This window comes from Amblyomma mixtum, chromosome 8 (genome assembly GCF_055824585.1).
Source record: "Amblyomma mixtum isolate Tamu chromosome 8, ASM5582458v1, whole genome shotgun sequence".
Taxonomy (NCBI): Eukaryota; Metazoa; Arthropoda; class Arachnida; order Ixodida; family Ixodidae; genus Amblyomma; species Amblyomma mixtum.
This window is the reverse complement of record NC_143019.1, coordinates 50,552,917-50,576,565: the sequence shown is the minus strand read 5'-3', so window position 1 is coordinate 50,576,565 and position 23,649 is coordinate 50,552,917. Positions and strand designations below refer to the sequence as shown.

Sequence of the window (23,649 nt, the reverse complement as noted above, 5' to 3'; positions counted from 1 at the left end):
CTTTTCCGTAACCTTCATGCAACTGAAAATGAAAACGCAGCCCTTAAATGCCGTTCTGCACTAAAGAAAAGGAAAGACACATAGCTAGTTTGTCTGTGGACACCTCAAGTGCACATGAACATCGATAACTCCTTTTTCAGTCCTGTTCCTGGCCCACTTGAGGCAGGCATCCACCACAAAGTGAGCGAACTAGCTACAGTGGAACCTCGATTATACGACGTTCAGGGGACCGCGCGAAACCGTCGTATAATCCGGGCGTTGTATAATCGAAAATCAAGCGTGATATTTTTTAACGTCTGACCTTCATCGTCATTTTTTTTTTTTTTTTCGGAACACAAATGCACCACATTTTGTCGGCAGAGGGCTAGTCTTCAACAAACAAGATAAAATGGCCGTTGAGGCTGCCGTGAGCAGCGGGGCAGCGGCTCGCGCGGTTTTCTTGATAGGTGGAAAGATTAAGGTGCACCGGTTATCGACTGGCTAAAGTGTGCCTACCGTATTTACTCGATTCTAAGCACCCCCTTTTTTTCACGATCACGATGCCCAAAGTGAGAGGGGGTGCTTAGATTCGAAAAATCTAAACTGTAGCCTTAGTGGATGGACAATGGTAGTTGGAAAGGTAGCCCTTAAATGCATTCCTACATTAATAACTGTGAGACTGAACTTAGGTGCACTCCCATTCTTTTTCAAAACAAGCTCCTTTCCCATTCGATTAGCCCACAGGCCAACTAGAAGCCACAGCTTTAGCTATATACTAGGGCAAGCTCCCCCACCCCCCGAACACTCACCGAGCATATGCGGTCCTGGTCCGCCAAGAAGCTCTTGAGCAGAGTATGGTCGCCCAGAAGCACTGCTCGGATGAGAAGCTTGCTGTCTGCCAAAGTGGACACCGACACTGGTTCAGGGCTGCCAAACAAGTGAGGGACACACAGTGATGACTAGCATGCAAAGGACACGTTCCACACACTGTGAAAGGCTGTGCTCTTGCAGAGACAAACACATACTGAAGCCAGTAGCTGCAGTCACTCTCAGCTTTCAACTTCAGTCAAAGTGAATGGAATGCAACAGTCAACACGGGAAAAAACCACATAATTCGATATCAGCTAGTTCCAAATGCCAATCAACGTCCAGGTCTTGGCGGTATCAAAATTTGTAATTGTAATGCAAATTATACCGGATCCTCCACGCAGTGCTGCTTTGTTTGCTAAATTTAAAAACTTTTGCTGCGACTTCACAAACTTTCAACACAGGCCAGCTTTGTGTTGCCATACACCACAGAGATGCACTGCCTTTATGGGGGACAAGGATCCTTAAGGGCCGAAAATTCGCGAAAATATCGATTTTTCAATTTCACACTCGGACTCGCGAGGTTCTTTTCCGCCGACACGCGCAGTTTTGGAGCCCGTGATTCGCGTAGTCTTTGAGAAATAGTCCGATAAATGCGAGGTCACGGTGCAGGAGAATGCATCAAAATATGCCCGTTTTCGCGTAGTCTTTGAGAAATAGTCCGATAAATGCGAGGTCACGGTGCAGGAGAATGCATCAAAATATGCCCGTTTTCGCGTAGTCTTTGAGAAATAGTCCGATAAATGCGAGGTCACGGTGCAGGAGAATGCATCAAAATATGCCCGTTTTCTATGCCTGTGCATTTCAAAACCAGAAGCACTCCCTTTGGTCTCGCTTGATAGTGCAGCTCTCCGGCTTTCTTTCATGCCAATGCGGCGCCCGCAGAGCCTATTCAAAACCGAGAAAAAGCGCGCCCAGAACAAAAACGGAGACGCGGCCTCGCGATTGGCTCCCTTGCGGCACGTGACGAAACTGGCGCTTTTAATTGGCTAGTTTGAATTTCCCGCGAAGCGCTTCGATGCCGCCATCTTGAAAAATTTATCGGCGTGAGCAAATCGCGTCGCTAAGTCGAAGCAGGGAGCCTGCGACGTCCGACAAATGCGCGAAAAATAGGCAGCAGAGCGGAAAACTACGATCTGCAGTCGTCGGCGCCGATGACAACGGGAGATAAGCGTAGCGTGGCGACAGAGACCGCGAACCGCCGCGTCGGCGCGCAGTCGGCGCGCAGTCACGCAGCTTTCATCAGCGTCATTTACCGCGAGCGGTTAGAGAGAAAAAGCTGACTGGAAGGCCGCCAGTTCCTCGGCGGCATCTGCGCGGACATGACGCTTCCGATCGCGCGCGACGCCTCGGGTCGAGTGAAGCTGGCTGACAGCGGCTGTTGATAGCAGCTGATGCTATCAACAGCCAAGCTATCTTAGAAGGACGCGAGGCGGACTTTGAACAGAGATGCCTGCGATTACAATGTGGGTTTGGTCTGGTTTATGGGGTTTAACGTCCCAAAACGACTCAGGCTGTGAGGGGCGCCGTGTGAAGGACCTCCGAAATTTCGATTTCGACAACGTGGGGGTTCTTTTACATGCACTGACATCGCCCAGCACACGGGCCTCCAGAATTTCGCCCGCATCGAAATTCGACCGCCGCGGCCGGGATCGAACTCGCGTCTTTTGGGTCAGCAGTTGAGCTCCACAACCACCACTCAGCCATCGCGGAGGCCGCGATTAGAATATTGGCGTCGCGGTTGAATTAATCGTTTTTTTCCGGACAAAGCCCGAGTAGCTTTGGGACGTTAAATCCCCCTAAACCATTTTATCCCATGAATTTGTTAATTTATCTGAAAACTACCAGCATATTTGAAATCACTTCGAAAAACTTGATGAGAGGACTGCAGTTTCATCAAGATTTGGTTAACCAAAAACAAGAAAGTTAATGTAGTCATGAAAAGGACTTTCGCTGAAGCAAGGTGTCAATACACAGGTGTGCATCTCAAAGCAGGCAGCAGGAGTGGAGAAAGGGCCATGCGGGTGAAGAACGTCAGTCAGATTAGATGCCCGAGGCTTGTTAGCCATTTCCAAGTGCAAACTTGTCAATATTTTTCACTTTCTTCCCTGAAATTTAGTTTTCGTAGTTTTTTGTCACTTTTTCAAAATGTTAATTTTGGGCTCCTGACAAGTTTGTGAACTCAATATCTCAACATCTATTGAAGACTGAGCAATAATTATTTTGCAGCATGAGGCCAAATATGTGGAGCACACAATGTTGCCAGCAGATTTCTTAATTTTTGCTTTGAAGTTTTCTAGAAAGGCACTCTGTTGTATTACTACTGCGTTGCCATGTCTTTGACACTGAAATTCAATGTGCAATAACATAAAAAATAATCACCCAATCAAAATAGTGATTGCAACGTTTTGTTCCTTAACTTTCTGGTATATAACAAGGCATTAATAAACAGGTTTTTGTTAATGGGTTATTTTCCTATTGTTTGTGCAAACTTTAAAGCACTGTAATTATCTTAAGAACTAAACACCTTTATCAGCCTGACTGCAGGGCAAAGGCCTCTCCCATGTCTCTCCAATTAACCCTGTTCTTTGCCACCGTACTCCCACAAACTTCTTAATCTCATCCAACCACCTAACTTTCTGCTGCCCCCTGCTATGCTTGCCTTCTCTTGGAATCCACTCGTTAACCTTTTAAGGACCAGCGGTTATTTTGCCTTGGCATTACATGCCCTGCCCAAGCCCATTTCTTCCTCTCGATTTCGACTAGGATGTCATTAAACAGCGTTAATTTGTCGAGGTGGAAGTCAAAATTCTGTTTTTACCTCCCCAAATGTGGTACCCCATCAACGGCTAATAATGGAACTATTGGTTTCATTAACAGAGTATGTGGTCCAGAGACTTTTTTCCCTTGACTACTTGTCCAACTATGCGTCCAAGCACACAGACAGAGCAATAAAAAAACCGAACAGAGTTGCATGGCTGGTTACATACACTCCATATCTAGTCCAGCTTTGGTGCTTGTTAGCCATGCACGACTAGGTTGGCTCTGAATGGGACTGCTGTTACACATTATTACCCAATGTGTAGCGCGACACACTTCTGCAGCTGGTTGGTGAACACACACTTTGCCTGACCTTTTAATAGCAACCTGAATCATGCTAGCTACTCACTAAAGCTGAATAAGAAAAGCCACAGCTCAGGTTTGATTCTCACCCGACGGTACAGTACTAGATTCACACACATGCTTGCAGGTACACGCTTTGGTCACACAGTATCTATCACAGGTGCAGATACGCTCTGGAGCGTTACCTGGGTGTTTCAAAGAAGGGGTCCTTCTCAAGGAGTGCCACCTTGGGGTTCGGCCTCAAGGCTTCGACGGCTGCCGCGCTCGAGCCCCACTTTGGAGATGAGGCTGTCTTCGCCGCTGATGGCAGAAAACAGACACGAACGCCATAAGCAACCACACCCACCAGAAGAAGGCATTTTAATGATTGCAGGAGCGGTACGCCTGGTAGCTGACCTGGCATGCCGCAATTTGAAGCAAACTTGTTACCACAGACGCAGTCGACTCACCTCTTTTTCCCTTCAGCTTCACACGTGTGCCTACAGGTCGGCCCTTGGCACCTTTGGAGCGCCTCCCGGTGTCTTGAACCAAACAGCAAGAAAAGCCAGTAAACCACAGTGTGCAACTTTTTTTCTTTTTTTACAAGAGACAAGGCAATTTCGTAACACCACCTATCCCATCAGCCCCAATATGAGATAAAGTGAACAAGCATCTGCCAAAACAACGCGCCGTAAGGTTTAGCAAACCCCAGTTTCGAGATTTTAGCCTCCTTGGCAGGTGCTACTGTCACTGCAAGAGAGGTGGTGGTACTATATGGTGCTTGATGCCCCGAAGCGGCAATGTGGTAGTTCCAGCACTGCCGTAGTAATGCGCTCCAGACTAATTTAGACCAACAGGGCTTCTTTAACCCTTTCACTGTCACGGACGTACCGGTACGTTTTCGCGCTTCCCCCCCCACAGTGTCACTGACGTACCAGTACGTTCTCTATCGTGCGTTCAAAATTTCGCGCTTGAGCGCAAAGCTGACGCTCTTGGACTACCTGCGCCATCTGTTGAATCTTTCTACAAGTTCGTATTTTCGCCCCTTACTGTTTTGGTACGTGTATTGAAGAGTACGGAGCGACTGCCATCCCACCCCTCCCTCTTTGCTGAGTGGCGCGTTCGCCGGATCATGACATGCGCGTGTGGTCATGGGTCCAAGGGTTGTTCTGCCATCTGCCGCTGTTTTGCAGGTTTTTATTTTTCTTCTGTCGGCGTGTGAGCTACGGCGCTTCAAGTTCAAGGGCGTGCGCCATTGCCACTCCGAGAGTCAAAGAGACTGACACATGACTCGATCGCTGCTTTCGCTCTCTCATCGCACCCTCGCCTGCGGCTGGCAGCAGCAAAAGCAAAGCCCCTCAACTTTGTTTTAGCCTTTTTCCATCTCCCTCTCTCATCTTTATCACACAGCGTCCCATTTCTCTCAGTTTTGCGGGCCACTGAAAGCACACCCCCTCTGCGCGCGGTTACTTTCGGATGTGGCTGACCGCGCTGGACCTTCCTCTGCGCATTGGAGCGGTGGCTCTTCAGATTCTAAATACGAGCCGAGCTCGGATTCGGACTCTGACAGCGTCTCATCCGAGGAAGAGGCGAATTCCGCATCGTCAGATTCTGACGTTGAAACGGCGGGACCATCATCCCGGAAGTGTGCGACACTGGGGGTGCGTCACGGGCAGAAACACCAGACAGCGAAAGGGTTAACATGCACTGACATTGCACAGCACATATGGGCTTCTTGCATTTCGCTTCGATCAAAACACGTCTGCCACAGACATGATTCGATCACGTGACCTTCGGCTCGGTAGCCAAAGCGCCATGAGCCATCGTGAAGTATTCAAAGCGTCCCGCACACAAAGAGAAGGAGTGGTGGCGTGAGCAACATCTCTCCTTTGGCAGCAAGGTCGAATTTTCGCCTGGTTTCTAAAAGCAAACATTGGCTCACTTCAGATTCCTGCATATTGTTTCCCGTGTTTTGCATGCCACCACTTCCCTTCTGCCATTTCTTAACAACTGTAGTATTCCTAACGCTGTGCACACTTTACAGTGTGCCACATAACAATGGGTTTATCTGACTAGCACCTAGACCAAAGAAATGCATACCCTGGCCTCATCCTCCTCGTGTTAGCTGCACATTAAAGCCTTCACATATTGGTCTTCTGCATGCATCGAAATGAGTGCTCTAATCACAACCACTCTAAATGACTATTCAAGACTCAGCGTGGATTCTGCATCCTTCTCTCACAAAGCAACTTCTGCACAGGCAATTAAATGGCACAAGGCTTTATGAATATTTTGAGTTGATAGCTAGATGTAGTTTTACAGCTGCCCTTCTTCACTTCAACTGATAACTGAAACTCGTGAGTAAAGCAACTTTAAAGTGGAAGAAGAAAAATTGAACAGGAAAGTATAAAACCGAATGTGGGTTGCGTAGTTGAAGGTCGTGGTTTTTTGACGTGCTGTCGCAAAATACTGGAAAAACCTTTGAGCATGCACAGAATGGTGAAACTAGCACCGTAAGAAATGACCCTGTTCAAGAAATGTCTACAATGACTGAAAACAAGTCTGAAAAAGATTTTTTTTTTTTTTTCACTCTGCACCAGAGAGAGGTAATGCTTGTTCAAATGAACAAGCCTTGTGAAAACTCCCAGAGTTGCCCTCTACAGGGTCAAACTTGCCCCCTGTGGAATGCGCTCCATTCCAAGTGCAAAAGAGTGATTCCCAGCAAAGCTGCGGCCAATTGGGCCAGCCCAGAGCTCCCGAGACTGACCCGAGTCCGAGTCTTCGTCGTCCTCCTCTTCCTCCATGTCCATGTCTTCCTTCTGGCTGGTCCTCCGACGACCGCGGAAGTTTGTGGTCGGAGGCGTGGCCTCCGAGAGCTCTTCCTCCTCTTCCTTGCCAACGAAGGACACATCCACTGTTCCAGCCGAGACGGTGGCCGGACGGAGCGAGGAGGGAAACGAGAGCACCACAGCATCTCAAACACAAAACAGCACACAGGCACCCACACACACACATCACATCACTTTCCTTCAGACCCCTTGCGGGGTGTTACATAAGGGGTGGGTTTTTACGAAGTATAGACGTAATTTTTCTATAACTACGAAGTTCCTGATAAAGCTGTATAGCTTTCCTTTGTAGCCGTATGGCTGCGCTCGGGTGGATGTCAATGAGTACATGATTAAACTGTGCGAAGAAAACACGGACAGAGACAGAAAACACGTACACACACTAAGCAATCTGCGCTCAGTGTGTGTACGTGTTTTCTGTCTCTGCCCGTGTTTTCTTCACGCAGTTTAATCATGAACGAAAAGCACCAACTAGCCCGCCAGAAAACTCGTCAATGAGTAATTACTCCCTTATTACAAAATCTACTCCACCTTGGCGGATTTCCCCTAAACATTTGTCCAACACAGTACAAACTTCGAGTTATTGATCACTTCGCTCTCGACCGACCATAAGCTCGCTGTCGCAGTTAGCTCATTTGGTAGAGCAACTTCTCCAGAGAAGCAGTGGTCCCGGGTTCAAACCACGGACCAGGACAAATTTTTCTTTAACGACGAAGTTTCCGAGAAAGCTCTATAGCTTCCCTTTGTAGCCGGATGGCTGCGCTCGGGTGGATGTCAATGAGCAATTACTCCCTTATTACATTATTAACGTCTAGCTGTTCCACTTAACCTGATGCTTTGAAAACAAGGCTACATGTAACAGGGGTCAGGCGTCATGAGTGCCGAGTAATGTGTGTATAGAAAAAAAAGGGAGGGGGGGGAACGACTACTCTACATAGGACCAATTATATTCACAACAGAATACATTAACCACAGAACATTCCCCGCATTCAAAGGGAGTTCAGGGCCCCTTTAAGCAATCTAACTTCTTTTTCCACCAAGCATTTGTGTTGTCTTGAATGCTGACTTTAGATCAGCCCTTTCTTTCCTGCAGTCAGGCATTAGTTGCAGAGATTTTTGTTTTCCAATATTCAGAGAGCAAACTTGCTCTCGTGAACTTCCACTGCAAGAACGATGAGGCATTTTTGAATCAACTGATCTGGCACCCTAAAGACTTCCAACGCTTCCACATTTTGCCTCAAATAAAGATGTGGTGCATGAGAGAATGATGCGAGCAAAGTTGACATTACAAGGACAAGATGAGAGTTCAAACATATCCTGTCACTTAGGTTGACAAGTTCCTTTACCTGAACCACTGACAAAAATATGTATAGCACTAAGTGAGCTAGCTGGTTTGTCACAGATCCAGCTAAAAAACAGCACAGGGGAACAAGAATGGTTGAATACACAAGAAGACTTTATCACAACATCAAAAGACTTCATTTATTTATTTGAAATACTTTACAGGCCCGTAGGGCATTGTGTAAGGGGGGGGGGGGGGGGGGGGGTCGAATTTCAAACAGAGCAAATTTGTAAGTCATCACTGTCCTTGTTCTCCCGAGATGTTTTTCAACTGTCAGTTTTCTCATTTCTCAAGCATCACACAGAAAGCTCAAAAAAAGTTCACACTAAAGTAGGCAGCAGTGCAGGAAGGAAAAAAAAAAAAAAAATATCACTAAGAGAAACTTGGGCAAAGCACCCACCAATAAGTCACTAGAGAACCACAACTGCAGCCAAGAGCCATGCACTACATAAGAGGAACAAAATGCAAGGGAGGCTTTCACACCGACCTATTACTAGTCACTCAAAAACAAGCTCATCGGCATGTTATCCTTCCTATGCAAGACTAACAGTCATCAAAGAAACATTGACAAGGCAGGAAAAAGAAAAACAACATCAGCATGCATTACCACTGGCATCGTACTGTTGACTGCAAACTTTTACAAAGGAGCTTTGAAACATCGATTTCCTTGCAACCTAGGCCTGCAGCCTGTAACTGATTGCTGAATACATTTGTTTTTACGCTGCACGCATAGGTCCCGAGGTAATTCAGGTTTTTTAGCAGCCACAATGCTCCATAAACTTTTGCAGCCAACAGAACACAAGCAACAGCCTTTGTTACGGCGTTAACCACTTCGGGTTGGTAGTTACAAATACGCCTGCCACAATTCGCAGCCACTGTGGGCTCAGTGGTGCCGAGACTTGGGAGTTAGTAAAAGTAGTGAGTGAGAGTAACTCGTGTGGCTTTCCTTAAACTAACTTGTGTAACACACAGCCAACCCTGCTCAGTAAACACTGTCCACCCAACAGAAGAGAAGTGTGTGTGACCTCTGGAAAAAGCCAGCAGACTGCCACAAAGCCTGGAACAGAAGGAGATAAAAAAAAAATATAACTGGACAGCCTTCCCAAATGTTGACATCCAACTTCACACCACCGGGGGGTGCCCAGACCACACCAGGTTGCAAACAGGACAAGTGCCTTGACCTCTGACCCATGTCGCTGCACTCGCCAATCGAAACATGCATCACAAGGTTCCTGGAGAGCCTGCGCTCTTTCCAACAAGGCGAACGGACACCTCAATACCGCTGGTCGAACAGCACAGAAGCAAAATTGGACGAGAAGTGAAGTACAAATGAAATAACTTTTTCCTTCGAGCCCAAGTGCTCCAAAGAAACCTCTTCACATGTCCCCATAAAACATTTGCAGATCGTCACACATTGCAGCAAAGACAATCATACACTTCAGCTGTATAGAGGAAAACCCTACAACATGGAGGCAAAAAATCTGTACATTCCCCAAAACAGCGGAGAGAAAGACCTGCCAAGGAGCTGTTGTAAGCAAGAAGCAAGACTGTCTCAAAAGCTTGCTTACTTCAAAACAGCTGCACGTGCCAATTCTGTTAGCAGCATGAAAGAGGCATTTTTCAGGATTTCAGTTTGCTTGTATGGATGTTGTAACTATTCCTAGCTGGTTTCGATGCACGCAATTTTCCAGCGAATCACACTAACAAGACACCGAGTGCCAATGACTGACAAAGGCATGCAAGATTTTATCAGAGCCATTTTTTTCTCCCAATGTGAAAATCCAAATGACATGCCCACCTCACCATTTCCAGTCTAATAATCAGGCAAGACACACCAACACCCCCAGTACGAGGAAACGACCCTACACTAACAAAACAACAAAGAACCTTCCAGCTGTTCAAACGGAGCACAGGGTGACTGTAATGGACGCGCTAAAGAGAAACAGGAGAAAGCAACGACTCAAGTATTTATTTCTGAACAACACACCGATGTCATGCCACATATTCATGCGAGATCTTTCAAGGTCACAGTATATCCGCAATTCTTTCGGACTGCAGCCAAAAGGTATAAGCATATCGCTTAGTACTAGCAAATTTTTTTCGAGCATGTTATCCAAGTTCGGTAGGCACACTACAGTTGTGTTAAAAAATTGCTCTTCACACAAAAGAACTACATTTTGCAACCCCTTCCCAAAAACTCCTTCACTGAAAACCGGAGTGGCACAATGCTGAAGGGAGCTGCAGTTATTCCCCAAGCACAGGTAATTGGCCCAACATTGGAAATGTATCAGCAAAGGCTGGCCCTACAAATGGCGAGTGGGAAACCATCTTTTTCGAATATTGGGCCAATTACATGTGCTGCTTGGGTCCTTCACCGTCCATACGTTAGCAGGTAGACCAGCGACTGGAGCCAACAATCAGTTACGAGGTGCCACACGGATTCCTTCCCCGTGTCTGTCAAAACTGTTCCCGTCGCTGACCAAAAACGAGGTCGGAGCGTTGCTTTACTCCACTAACCAAGGTTGCCGACGAAGAAAGACGGGCGGACGCGCCGCCGCTACTTTTGGCTGCAGCCCCGAAAGAATCCGGCACAGGTGTTCACAGATACTCGGGGTTGGGGGATCCACCACAAGCGGGATGAACACAAAGCAACGGCACACAACCCTAGGGGGAGCAGAGGACCATGGTGCACCCAAGGCAGAGGAGAAGGCCAGCTAAGGGGGTGCGCAGCGGCAGCAGCGGGAAGTGCCAGGTAGGCGTCTCCAAACACGAATCAATCAGGAGGAAGGGAAGGGAGAGGAGGAAGGGAAGGGAGAGGAGGAAGGGAAGGGAGAGGAGGAAACCACAGGACACACGCACACCACACCACATCACACGGGGAACCAGCAGGAGGAGGAGAGGAGGGAGGAAGAGGAGGAGGGAAGAAGCAGCTTGGAAGAAGGAACGGGTGGACCAGTGTACCGAGAATACAAACCTCCGTCCATGGTTAGTTGCCGAGGATCTGGAATATCCATACCATTCTCGACATTGAGGGCCCTCTGCAGGATATTGAGCGTGCGCTTGCGTTCCTCGTCCGGCAAGAGGTAGCGGCCCCGGTCCACGCGCCGCATCCGCAGGTTGGTCAGCACGCACTCAAAATCTGCACACGGCAGCCCAAGGGGAGGAAAGAATTTCGGGGTCGGTTTGCGGCAGCACGCCGAGCGTTGAAGTCTCCCCATTCACACAAAGTTAAGACGAGAGCTCTCCGATCATGCAAATGTGCCCCCGACGAATCACAGAAAAAAGCTCACACTGCAAATCTGCCCACCCTATCTGCGGCCCGCCATCATTATTGCCAGGCTGGAAGAATGTATGTTCAAATAAGTTCTATTATCATCCTCAAAAGCATGGTTACCCCCCCCCCCCTCTCACACACACACACACGCATGCAAGCACGCACGTCTGCACGCATGCACAAAGGAAAAGAAACAAGGGTTATGAAACAATACAAGACTTCCAGATCAGCTGAGTGAACTCTGAACCGTTGGCGAATGCACCTGCGAGAGAACGAGCAATATGTTCAAAGACACAGAACAGCCTGTGTGTGAGAAGCATCATTTTACGAGCTGCCAGCTAGTTTGTATGTGAGGAATGCTAGAAAAGAGTGGCTTTCGTTAGCAAACTGCCTTGCGCATCACTAGACATGACAAGTTTCCCCGTTTTGTTTTTATTGCGTAAGCAATATTACGACAGGTTTCAGCCCGTCGCGGCCGCGAGGCACGTTTGACCTTGAAGGGCGGCGCGCCACTGCCGAGTGGAGGGCCGCGCTCTCGCCAGCTGCGGAGTGTGGAGAGGAGGCTGGAGAACGGGGGGGGAGGTATAAAATGCGTTCGCTCGCTTGCCGGCTCCGTCGTTATGCCGCCTGATAAACAGAAAGGGAGGCTACGTCGGCTTGACGAAGCCACGAAACGACAATGGGCTTCGGAGACAGATCAAGAACGCGAACAGTGCCTTGCTAACAGGCGCGCTCAAGCCGCTGCTTGACGGGTGCACCGCGCCTCTATCAAAACCGAATCGTCTACATCCGGTGATGATCCCGAATGAAACGCTATGGATGCTTACACAACCTACCAGGTTTAACCAAAGCTAAACCCCCAGCAAATTTTTTATTTTTTCTTCTTTGTGGTGTAGCACAAAGCATTATTAAACATTGATAAACATGTGCAATTTGCCTGCACCCAGTAAATAACTTACAATTATATTTATTTATGAATGTAATAATTTCGGTTTCAGCATCCGAACAGTAGTTACAATGCCACGGTAAGGCGGTTGTTATGTGAAACATACAAAACCGGCAACACATTAGCTGTTAACTCACTGTCACTCCAGCTTTTGGGCCAGGCAGGCATAGGAGTTGGAGTGGATTAAAACGATGAGGCAGTAACCGCACTACTGTTTCTGTATGCTCTCGACAGCACTGACCCTATGTGCAATGTCACAGCCAAAAACTCAGCTGCAGTACCGGAAAACAAAACTAGAGGAAAAAAAAACGTCATTACAAACCATTCACCGGGGTCAGGCGAATTCCACATGTCAGCCTACATCTGCTAATGCACTGTGCGACGTTCGAAAGAAAAAAAGCCCACCCTTGTAAGACGCCAAGGAAGCTCACCCGTGTTATCGTAGAAGTCAGGAGCGTAAATATCTGGCTCGTTTTCATTGTTCAGCCACTGGATCTTGAAGCGCTTGCTGCTCTTGTAGACGTTCTGTGCTGTGCGGCACACGTAGAAGCTCCCTGCAGGGAAACGGTAGAACGTCCTTTCGAATGCCCCACACGAAAGCTAGCACAACACGCGAATGAGAAGAGCACCGTCAAGGCAGTGTTAGCCCCAAACGAAAACTTAACTGAAGAGTTTGCTCTCCAGGCGAATTCTGCACCAAGATAATTGTTACAACACTAAGGTTTGGTGCAGGCGAGGTGAAATTCAGTACACGTTGCACACAACTGAACAAATTACAGCCAAAGAGAGACAGAGTCGCTTCTCTTAGAATAATGTATGAACAACAGAATGCAAAGCAACAAAATACTGAAATTCCCAGGTAATGTCATCCTGAGTAGCCAGTCAGACCAACCGTGGTGCCTGAATTCATGGTGCCTGAATTCATGGTGCGAGTCATTTAAGGGGGGACACTCGTCTTGCAAAGAAAATTTTATTAATTTAGTCATAGTTATGAAATTTTCAGAGCACATGTATTTTTGTGCGCTGATCCTAGATACGTCATTTAATTTCATGTAAAACAATTCCTTGAGCACTTATGCACTTTTTATGCAAGTAATTTGCGGAGAATTTTGAAGAAAATTTGCTGCAGGAAACTCACTGAAATATATGCCATTGGATTCTCTTGACACCAAGGAATACAATAAGGGTGAAATTACCATCCTGGCTCTCATAGAACTTAATAATAGGGTACTGAAGGTGCCATTTCAGAAACAGGAATACACACTTTCCTTCTCATTTCTGAAGTGAAAACTTCAGAACTCTAGAAGACAATTTCACCCTTATTGTATTCCTTGGTGTCAAGAGAACCCAATGGCATATATTTCAGCGAGTTTCCTGCAGGAAATTTTCTTCAGGACTCTCCGCAAAATACTAGCATAAAATGTGCACAAGTGCTCAAGGAATTGTTTTACATGAAATTAAATGACATATTTAGAATCAGCGCACAAAGATACATGTGCCCTGAAAATTTCGTAACTGTGACTTCATTAATAAATATTTTTTTTTTCAAGACCAGTGTCCCCCCTTAACTGCGAGTTCCTCATACAACTAAAAGGTTTCTACTCCCGACTGAACGGCGACACAACTGCAAGAGGCCACTGCACAAAAGCTCAAGGGGCCAAGTCCATCTGGATGAGTGTCCAGTGGCACCCTTTCCCGTGCACTGTATGAATATTTAAAAGAGTTTCTCCATCGACACTCCAAATGATGTGCATCCTGTCTTCTTGAGACCGATCCAACAGCGGTTGCTCCTGTCTGCCACCAGTTCCCTGCTGGGTGACAGCAACTCCCACGGCCTTGTCATGGACGAGGGGGGTGGATGCCAAGTGCTTCCTTTCAAAATGCGGCGACTATAGCCTAGTCGCACTACAGTCTACTATATATCTACTATACATCTACTATAGTCTACAACTACTACTATATATCCACTATAGTCTAGTCTAGTCGCATGGGGTGACTAGACATTTTTTCTATATATATATTTTCCCAATCTTTCAACCTTGAAAAGTAAACACAAGATGAACGTTTCGACAAGAGGACTTGTCTTCAGCCATCTTCCTCCCGCCACTTGTTCGTGTTTTTCAAGAAGCCTAGCTTCCCTATGTCTCTCAACCAGGTAGACCTTACTATCTTGAAATTCACCCTTCTTCAAAAATCAGATTTCACCGACTTTTAGCTACATCGACGATTCTGAATCCCGGCTTTGTATCTTTATGTCACTGCCCTGCTTTTAAGCCACCAATCCTCCAGGTGTTTCTTACTACAATGTCTGCCACGAACGCGTACCGAGGGCGTCAGGTCAGTCCCACGTCCTTCCTGCACCACCGCACCTCGCCACTTGGTCCCACTCACCCGTTTCGTTGCGCACTGCGAGGAACTCCCCCTTGTGGAAGACGACCACCTTGTCTTCCTGCTGGGGAGCCTTGGACGACGAACCCCCCGAACGCAGCACCAGCGTGGGAAGCGTCCCCGGCGACTGGAACGGCTGGTACTGCAGCCGCATGCGTTTGCTCGCCCGCCCCGACCCACCCGTGTCCGAAGAGGAGCCCGGCGAGCGGGGGCTCTCTCGCTTGCGGGCCCTCCGAGCTGGGGGTGTGGACTCTGTCTCCTTCGCGGCTCTGCAGAGGGTGACAAGTGGAGCAGATGTTGACTACCTGTTAGTAAAGCTATTAACAATATAACTTAACATAAATGATCAACAAAGCACCTTTTATAATGCACGTCAAGCCTGTCGCACAGATCACTGCAACTACTAACCCCCCCCCCCCCCCCGCCCCCTCCTTCGCCAATGAATTAACATTATACTGTGAGGCATGGAAACAATTCAAGCCAAACCAAGTCAAGCCAGAAGAGAGCCAACAGACATTTAATCAATCTGGGCACCAAAAAGTATGCTGCCTACAGTATCCTGCTGAAAATACCCAATGATGAAAATACCCAAGATGCAGACTGCCAACCCACAACCTTAGAGTGAAAAAAAAAAAAAAAAAAAGAAGAATAAATTGTGGGGTTTTGTGCCTTGAAGCAACACAGAGGCTATGATGGACACCTTAGTGGAGGGCTCCGAATTTAGACCACATGGCGTTTTTTTAACACACGCAGACATCGCATAGCATACAAGCAGAAAATTACCATTTAAACAAAAATACTTTTTATATTGGTTCTACATACCAAGAGATTAAAGGCCCCAATAAGCGCTATTTAAGTCATAAAATAAAATGAGAGCTGTAGACATCTTTTATGTAAAGCTTACGTATACTACAGATTATACAGAGTGATCCAGATGTCACAGAAAAAGTAAAAATTCATTCATTCGAAAAGTAGACCACACGGTATGATGCAGTTTTCACAGAAAGACATGGCACTTTTTTTAATAATACTGCAAAACTGTACTGTCACATTTGTGACCTGCTAATGGTGTTATGGCCCACTGCACAAACTACTGAATCAACTCAAGTGCCACCTCTTGGAGGCAGGTGTTACAGTAGCCGACCGATATTTCGGACTACAATAATTCGGACTTGCGCGATATTTCCAACTTTGCTGAGGAACCGTCGCGCACCTCATAGAAACGTGTACATTTTCACGACTGATATTTCGGACTAAAATAGACGCCAACAATATTGTGATGATCGTTTTTCAACTGAAAGTTGGTTATTTCGGCCTAATATAAACGCGAGAGGGCATCGCTGTCACAACCAACCAGTTTGCCGCCACCTTGGATTTAAATGGAACCGGCTCGGCGGGTGCAATCGGACTGGCTTGAATAGGCTTGGCTATTTGCTCTCCATCGTTGCCATTCCAGATAATGAGATGCTCTCCATAGCCATCGAGATGGCCTACAAAGGGCGCGCAATCGCATTGAAAACGGTACAGCGGGACACCTGCAGCGTCCACCGCGGCTTTAGGTCTCTTCGATTTGGCAGCACCAGCTGCACCAGTTCAAGGGGTGCAGCACCGTCGTCCTCGTTTTTCTGGTGCCGCGCGCGCCCTCTGCACTTTTCTCCTCGTTTTGTCAAGGTGCAGGCCTGGTTCTGCACGAGTTCTTCGCCGCCTTGCACTCGGTCTGAAGGTAGTGCTGGAAGTAGTGCAGCATGGCGCGGCTGCACTTGCGCCTTCGTTTTGCCAATGGCCGGTGCGCGCTAGTGTACGGGCTGTATCTGCACTTGATGAACTGGCGCTGCACGCTCACGTGACCGCTTGGCACCGCTGCAGAACTAGCACAGCCAGTGCAAGCCAAATCGAAGAGACCTGCGCCCCCCCGCGGTGCGCGGTAGAGGGAGGGGGGGGGGACTGCATTCGGAGGCGCTCGCTTCTGCTCACATCTTCCCGCATCTTCGTTTGTGTTTGTTGTGTATGCACCCCCTCCCCCCCACCAATGTAAATTATATATACATTCGGTAAAACAGCAGAAATTGCAGATATAATGATTGATTGGGGCTACTCACGCTGGTGGAGAGCTTGAAGGAGCGCTGTCTGTGCTGGGAGCAGCATTGGCTGCCGTCACTGCTGCAGATGCAGCAGCCGTGGAACCACCACCACCACGCCTGGCGGAGGATTCTCGCGGAGGTGGCTTGGCCGGGGTGCGCCCTCCAGCTGCGGCGGGGCTGGGGGCGCAGTTGCGTGGTGTTCGGCGGCTTCCCGCAGCGGGTGCGGCTTCCGCATTGCTCGCGGTGACCGGTGCCGCGGATGGCGCCGCCTTGTTCGCTGTCGACGCCGTGGATGAGGAGGACGACGCGCCACTCTTTGCCGATGCTTTGCTGCAAGGTCAAAATGGCGACAGCAGCCGATCAATGGTGCAGACTGCCAGATGAGAGATGCTACCAGCGTTGGACTCTTGTGGAAGAAAATAGAGAACCCCCGAAAGAAGAAGAAGAAGAAGAATAAACAAGAAAGCTGCTTGATGTTACAGCTCACTCAAAAGAGAAGCAACTTACAAGTGTCTTACATTCGCCACCCACTGCAGCAATGTTACTTCCTTCATCCTTCAAAACTGAAAAAGTCAAACCAAGCTACCTATAATCTTCAGAAAAAAAGCCTGCACCTAGGTGCATATGGCACACAGCAATGAGTTTTGCCATTCAGATAGCGTCGTTCCCACAAACTGCATTTCTCTGCATTGCAACGAGGTTTAAAATACGCAGATGTGCAGAACAGCTATTACAATATGCTGCAATTCGAGTTTCAAATGTGCGAGCTGCATGTGAATTATCGTTCAGCTTCAAGGGTAATCAGGAAAAGGTGTCAATGCTGTAAAATAAATGCCATGCGTCAACAGGCTGCTGTGCAGCCACCATATCTGACAGCCACCAATTTAAACTTTTTACTGCCTAGCTAACAGCTCAGTGATGGGATTCAGTGAGCATAAGAGATTGGACTACACAGCTATGGACCTTGTGGAGTAAAATTTCCCATTAAGAAAACTTTTCACTCTCAAGGAATATCAAGAACTGAAACTGTGTCACATTTTTCAAGGCAACAGAGTTTTCAAGCTGTTGTAGGAAAAAAAGTGCCTGAAATAGCAATCTTCTGGTCTAACTGAATGGGATTTTTGGTTTTGGTATGGAACATCACTGTCTACACAGCTGCCATATGTACTGAATGAAACAATATCACACAAAAAAAGGATAATCAGCACTTGCAGCATTACATTAGCCTAATTTCTGAGCATTTTCTGGCACCACTCAGCCTTCAGCAAATTGATCAAATATTTTAGCATCTGCACTCTGCTACAGGAACATCAGATTATATTTGCCATCCACACCACCTCACTGTGCGTTACAAATGATAATTTCATCCAAATAAGTTAATACACACAAACAAACTTTCCAACCTGACAAATCAAGTTTACAAAAAGAGCCAGTTTCAACCTAGCAAAAAAATTCTTTCCTGGTTGAATTAATAAAAAAAAACTTTCTGAAAGTGCACACTGAGAAAACAGCCAACCTTCAATGGAAGTGAAGGAAACAAACTTTATGTGATGCTAAAACAAAAAGAAGTGTTGCAAACATTTTATGCAGAGTAAATTGACAACCTGAGCTTTGTATTACCTAAGACAAAAAATGTAAAGTGGTGCCTATGAGAAATGTATGCAAAATAATGCACCAGTTTGTGCCGGCTTATCACACAAGGAACTGCTCCGCATGCTACAGTGCTTCATGAAAGCAGCATGCACGGTTGCTTCAGCAGTATTATTTAACAGGTACACCGGGATATACAGTGTATAAATAAAGGCAGCCATTACGTGCCGTTAAGAACACAGTTGTGTCCCTGTTCCACCCAATGCATGGCAAGCTTGGCGAGACCGCAGTGTAGTAATGTGCAGTTTTGCAGCACCAAACAAGGATAGGGTTTTGTCACAGTTCTACCCAATGCATGACAAAATTGGCCAAGTTTGTGGCAACCTGTAGCTTTGCACCACTGAACAAAGCTAGAGACAAAGAAAAGATAGGAGGTGACCACCTATTCTTTGCTCCCATCTAAGCATGTTAGGTGCTGAAAAACTACGGCCTCAATGCATAGCGTTACAGCCAATCTGCTGACTGCAAAGTAACCTTAAAATGTAATTCAGAAAGAAACAAAAATATGACTGCAAAGGTGAGCTCACCTATTAATATTGGCATGGCGAGCTGCCCGTGGGGTCACCGCAGGCGTGTCCTGGGTCACAGCAGCCTTCCCGGCATGCTTCTCTGGCGACTTCTTTTCCTGGAACATATTAGTGAAGATGAGTTAATGAAAAAACTTCAGCATGCCTGGTGCAGTCATAAGGTGCTTTAATTAAAGGGGCAGATGCAAGGTATTAGCCAAATGTAATCATAACTGTCTGTATTTGCCGCTGGCCACCAAGGAGGTTGTCAAAAATATTATAGACGATCAATGCGATTGATGCGGCAGAGTATGCTTTAAGCATTAGAGTCCCCCCCTTGGGAACAGTTCAGGAAGTGCAACTGGTTGCCGTGAGCCAGTCTTAATCCCCGTCTAACATGCCATACACCCGCTCCACTCTTCCCATTCCAATCCAGCAATCACAGTGGGACAAGCCGTACTCCCTCTCCCCACTCCCTCCCCCTCCATCCATTGCCTCCCACCCTCTCTTGCTCTTCCCCTCCTAGAAGGGGATTTCCCCCTCTTTTTACTACCTGCCAACCGAGGCTTCAGGCGGATGGACAGAGGTATTTTCCAACAAGGAGGTTCTAATGGTAATGCATTAAAAAAAGAAGAAGACAAAAAAGAAAGCCCTTGAAGCAAGTTTTGAATAATCTGACTTCTATTTGTCTCTCCCCTTTTCCCTCTCTCCTTGGCATCGTTCCAGTGTGCTGGTTGGAACAGGGGTACAACACAAACAGTGCTACCCATATTCAACCCACCATAGGTTATAATGCAGCATCTCACAACTTTGTTAAATCAGTGACTGTGCTGCCCTCTTTCATATGAAAAGAAAGCAAACAACAGTGACATTTTTCTTTCTTTCCTCCTCATTTGCGGTATTACAAGAAAAGCCACAGCGATGCAAGAGCTGGCAAGGGACTGAAGAAACACAAAAATGACAGTCCAATGCATTTAGGGGAAACTCCCAAGGCGCAGTAGGTTTCAATTAGGGAGGAATTACTCATTAACGTCTCCCTTATCACAGCCATATGGGTACAAATTCGTCACGGGACCAGGATGAATATATTCTACCTGTGAAGCGTTCAAGAAAGCTGTATGCTCACAGGGATGCCAATGAGTAATTACTCCCCAAGCAAAGAAAGCTGACAAATGTTTCAAAACAAAAAAAAATGTGCATGAAACCACCCCCTTCCTTTGGTTGCTACTTCTACTACATGCAATGCTGATTTCAGCGGTGAGCAGTTTCAGAAACACATCAGCATGGGTGTTCATGGCAAGCACTCGCTGTTACTCAGTCAACTTTGCGCCACTTTGCCAGCACTGTAAAACACCTGCTGCTGTTGCACAAGAATCTCAGTACAGCAGTGTGCCTTTGCAACTGCAGGCTGTAAAAGTAAGATAAGCCACATAGCTGCAGCATGCAACTGCAATGCGTGCTGTACCTTTTGAAGCCCGAAAATCGCGAAAACAGCCATCCACATAAAAACTGTGCTAAGGAGACCACACATTACTCTCCTGGTGACACCATGTCATTCAGATAACTGAAACGAAGATGCACAAACTAAACCTTTTATTTCCTGACAACTACCTGCATTACAAATGTGTAAATGAGTATGACGCAAGTACCATTGCTAGCCCCGTTGATGCAGCTAGAAACTACATTCGAACCACACTGAAGTAAATGCCAGAGGTAACTTTACTGGATGAGGGGAGAGTATTCCCATGAAATGTGGATGAATTAAGGAATCTTACAAATTCAAATGAACTTTAGAAAAGATGCTTGCAGTGCAACTGGGATTTATGGCAAACTGTAGGCGAAGCATGCATAAACCAAGACACATTCAGTGCAATTTGGTAGTGATATCAGATATGTTATGCACATTTCATGAGACATTAAAACGTATAACAAAAGCATAAAACTGACCTCTCTACACAGAATGCCACCTTTATATTATCACGTCGGTAGAAACTATTCATACCATCAACTCTTTCCTACACTGAAACAAGTTTATTGTATAAACCCATGAAAAGCAACACCACCTAACGATAAGCATATGCAACGCTAAGGCAACCTGTATGACTAAACAAGTTTATAGTATAAACCCATGAAAAGCAACACCACCTAACGATAAGCATATGCAATGCCAAAGCAACCTGTACAGTAACATTAATGTTCTACCAAGTGACATGTCCTCCAAGGGCAAGTAGGACCGGATGCATGAAGATGCTTGTTTTGTTAGTCATGCACTATGTGCTTGCAGTTAACATGCAACCACCCTTACTCAATGCCCTAGTGAGCCTGTAAGGTTTGGTTTGGTTTATGGGGTTTAACGTCCCAAAGCGACTAAGGCTAGGAGAGACGCCGTAGTGGAGGGCTCCGGAAATTTCGACCACCTGGGGTTCTTTAACGTGCACCGACATCGCACAGTACACGGGCCTCTAGAATTTCTCCTCCAGAGAAATTCAACCGCCGCGGCCGGGATCGAACCCGCGTCTTTCGGTTCAGCAGCCGTAAGGTATAATAAATATGTGTATGGTGGTCAAGACGCCAAGGGTACAGACACAGTTGTGGACACACAAAACATTAAATTCACATCTTTCGCAGCCACAATCTGACGCATAACTGCAGCACAAGGAATGCTAAAGCACTATTTCTTCAAGTTTCGGGAGCTGGCTGCAGGTACCAGCATAGGCCACTGACCTGTTGCTGCGTTCCCTCGGAATGGTTCTGGACGAGGAGTGGAGTCGGGCCATCTTTGCAACCGTTTGTAGCCGGCTCCATGCTTTCTTGGCTTCAGCTGCCGATTACTGCACCCTGCCAATCACAGTGCAAAAGGAGACTGGTTGGACGCAGATCCTCTAGGTTACGTATCTCCACACACTGACCTTTGTTGCACAACATGTTATCTTAGTTAACAGTACTACTCTCTCCTCTTGCATAATTTTCTTGTAGACTGGGCTCAAGTTCAGATATACCACTTGCAATCACACTCGATGGCGCAGTTAACGGTACTCGCACCGTGATCACGCCCGAAACGCTATATTAATGAGATGTTTTAATTCAGAGAACTGAAACTTTTCTATCGTCGTCGTTGCACGTTTTAGCGTACAAACAGCTCACTAAACACAAGTGAAAAATCAAACAACAGCATAAAAAGTAGAAAGGCGGCGCAAGAAGAAGTGAACAGCGTCGCTACTTTTACGAGCTTGTTACCATTCGTTAAAACGGCCGAACAAAAAAAAAAACGGCGAGTAAATGGATCGCGTGCCGTAGGCAAAGCGCGGACATGTGCTTGCTACCTTCGTGTTTACATACCGATTGCTGCTCGAGGCGCGCACGAAGCGGAAAAACATTTCCACACACGGTCAGGACACCGAGTGACCGCGAAGAATGTTAATGACTGCTAACAGGACGAGCCACCATCGCAGTCCCGTTGCGAGCGCTGTACCCTGCCCAAAACTGAGACGCCGCGGAAACGGCAAGGCGCGCTTCGAATTAACGGTACCCAAAAGATACTGCTTGGAAGCCCCCCTTGGGATGAGAATTTCGGGCGGGCAACTCGAAACGCGGGGGGTCTCTCGCCGACGGGGCAACGCTCTTAACACACGCACACAACGCTACAAAACCCGCGATCCGCACGAGACGCTCTTCAAAGACGAGCGCCGAGCTCTGCTTGCGCTTTCCACAGCGTGAGACGTTGCTGCTCTTCGACACGCCTCGGCAAAACTCCTGAAAAAGCTTTAAACATTGCGGCTAGGCCTAAGCGTTGGGCGCGCTTTGCGAAGCGGCGGCGTTCGACTGGCTCGACATCCGCTCCTTTACTTTTCAGTATTTTTTTTTTCCTTCCACGGCAGTCTACGCGGCAAAGTACACTCATGTATACTTGCACGCGCTGAGCACAAGTTTCTCCGGCGCTAGCGAAAGGTACTCGCAGCTACGGTCAAGGGTCACTCGAGCGGCGTCTGCTGTGGGGACGGCAGACCCGCGAAAATTTTGTCAACGCGTCGGTCCGTACCGGCGCTGGCTCTCCGGGGTGCTTCAGTGCTCCCACTTCAGAGCACACCGTCGCTCTCGTCTTCCGCGCTGCGGAAGCACCGAACACTGAGCGTCGCGGAAAACGGGCCACTTACCACACACTTTAGCCGCGCAGAGAGCAACGAAGTGGCGTTCAGAGGCCGACTCGAGCCTCTACCGCGCTCAGGATCGCTGCCTGGTTATCCGTCATGTCGGCCATGTTAGGAGAGCGGCGGCGGTGGCGGCTATGTTTGCGAGAGAAGCCGGTTCTCCTCATTCAGAGCGCAGGCACTCGCGTGCGCCACGCCAGGCGTTGAACGGCGTCGACGCACTGGGGAAAGTCATCGAGGACACTTATCTCAATCGGCGGGCCCGTTATACGGGCTTTCATCAGGATTTGCGGTCACCGCCAAATATCACACGCTCATGCACGAACACCAAACAAATGGGAGATGGCTTCGCAGTCATTGATTGGCTGGAGCAGTCGGAATCATCTTTTGTGACTAGCGACATCTACACTGCACCGTAGCAGCGTGGTAGGCAACAGAGGCGGGGGCTAAAAAGTAATGGGTGTGCGCTGTGAACGAAGAGCTTCGGTTGTGCAGATTCATTGTCGCTGGATTTCATTCG

At 47.5% G+C, this 23,649-nt stretch overlaps 1 protein-coding gene across 4 annotated transcripts in view; it reads right to left on the bottom strand.

The window, feature by feature from the left end:
- Positions 1–23,488, bottom strand: part of LOC149332379 (poly [ADP-ribose] polymerase tankyrase-like) — a 71,576-nt gene extending 48,088 nt beyond the window's left edge. The window contains exons 1-11 of one of the 4 annotated variants that reach the window (XM_089557287.1): positions 23,136–23,488; positions 21,706–21,819; positions 19,003–19,100; positions 16,844–17,155; positions 14,748–15,013; positions 12,788–12,910; positions 11,111–11,275; positions 6,716–6,862; positions 4,419–4,490; positions 4,155–4,269; positions 789–906 (exon numbers count right to left, since the gene is read on the bottom strand). In XM_089557287.1, coding sequence (XP_089413413.1) covers positions 789–906; positions 4,155–4,269; positions 4,419–4,490; positions 6,716–6,862; positions 11,111–11,275; positions 12,788–12,910; positions 14,748–15,013; positions 16,844–17,155; positions 19,003–19,100; positions 21,706–21,786 — 1,497 coding nt within the window. In that variant the 5' untranslated portion in view covers positions 21,787–21,819; positions 23,136–23,488. Of the gene's footprint in view, positions 1–788; positions 907–4,154; positions 4,270–4,418; positions 4,491–6,715; positions 6,863–11,110; positions 11,276–12,787; positions 12,911–14,747; positions 15,014–16,843; positions 17,156–19,002; positions 19,101–21,705; positions 21,820–21,890; positions 22,248–22,320; positions 22,761–23,135 lie in introns of those variants that run through there. The other 3 variants (XM_089557290.1, XM_089557288.1, XM_089557289.1) reach the window with 3 other exon arrangements.
- Positions 23,489–23,649: the final 161 nt, after the last annotated feature.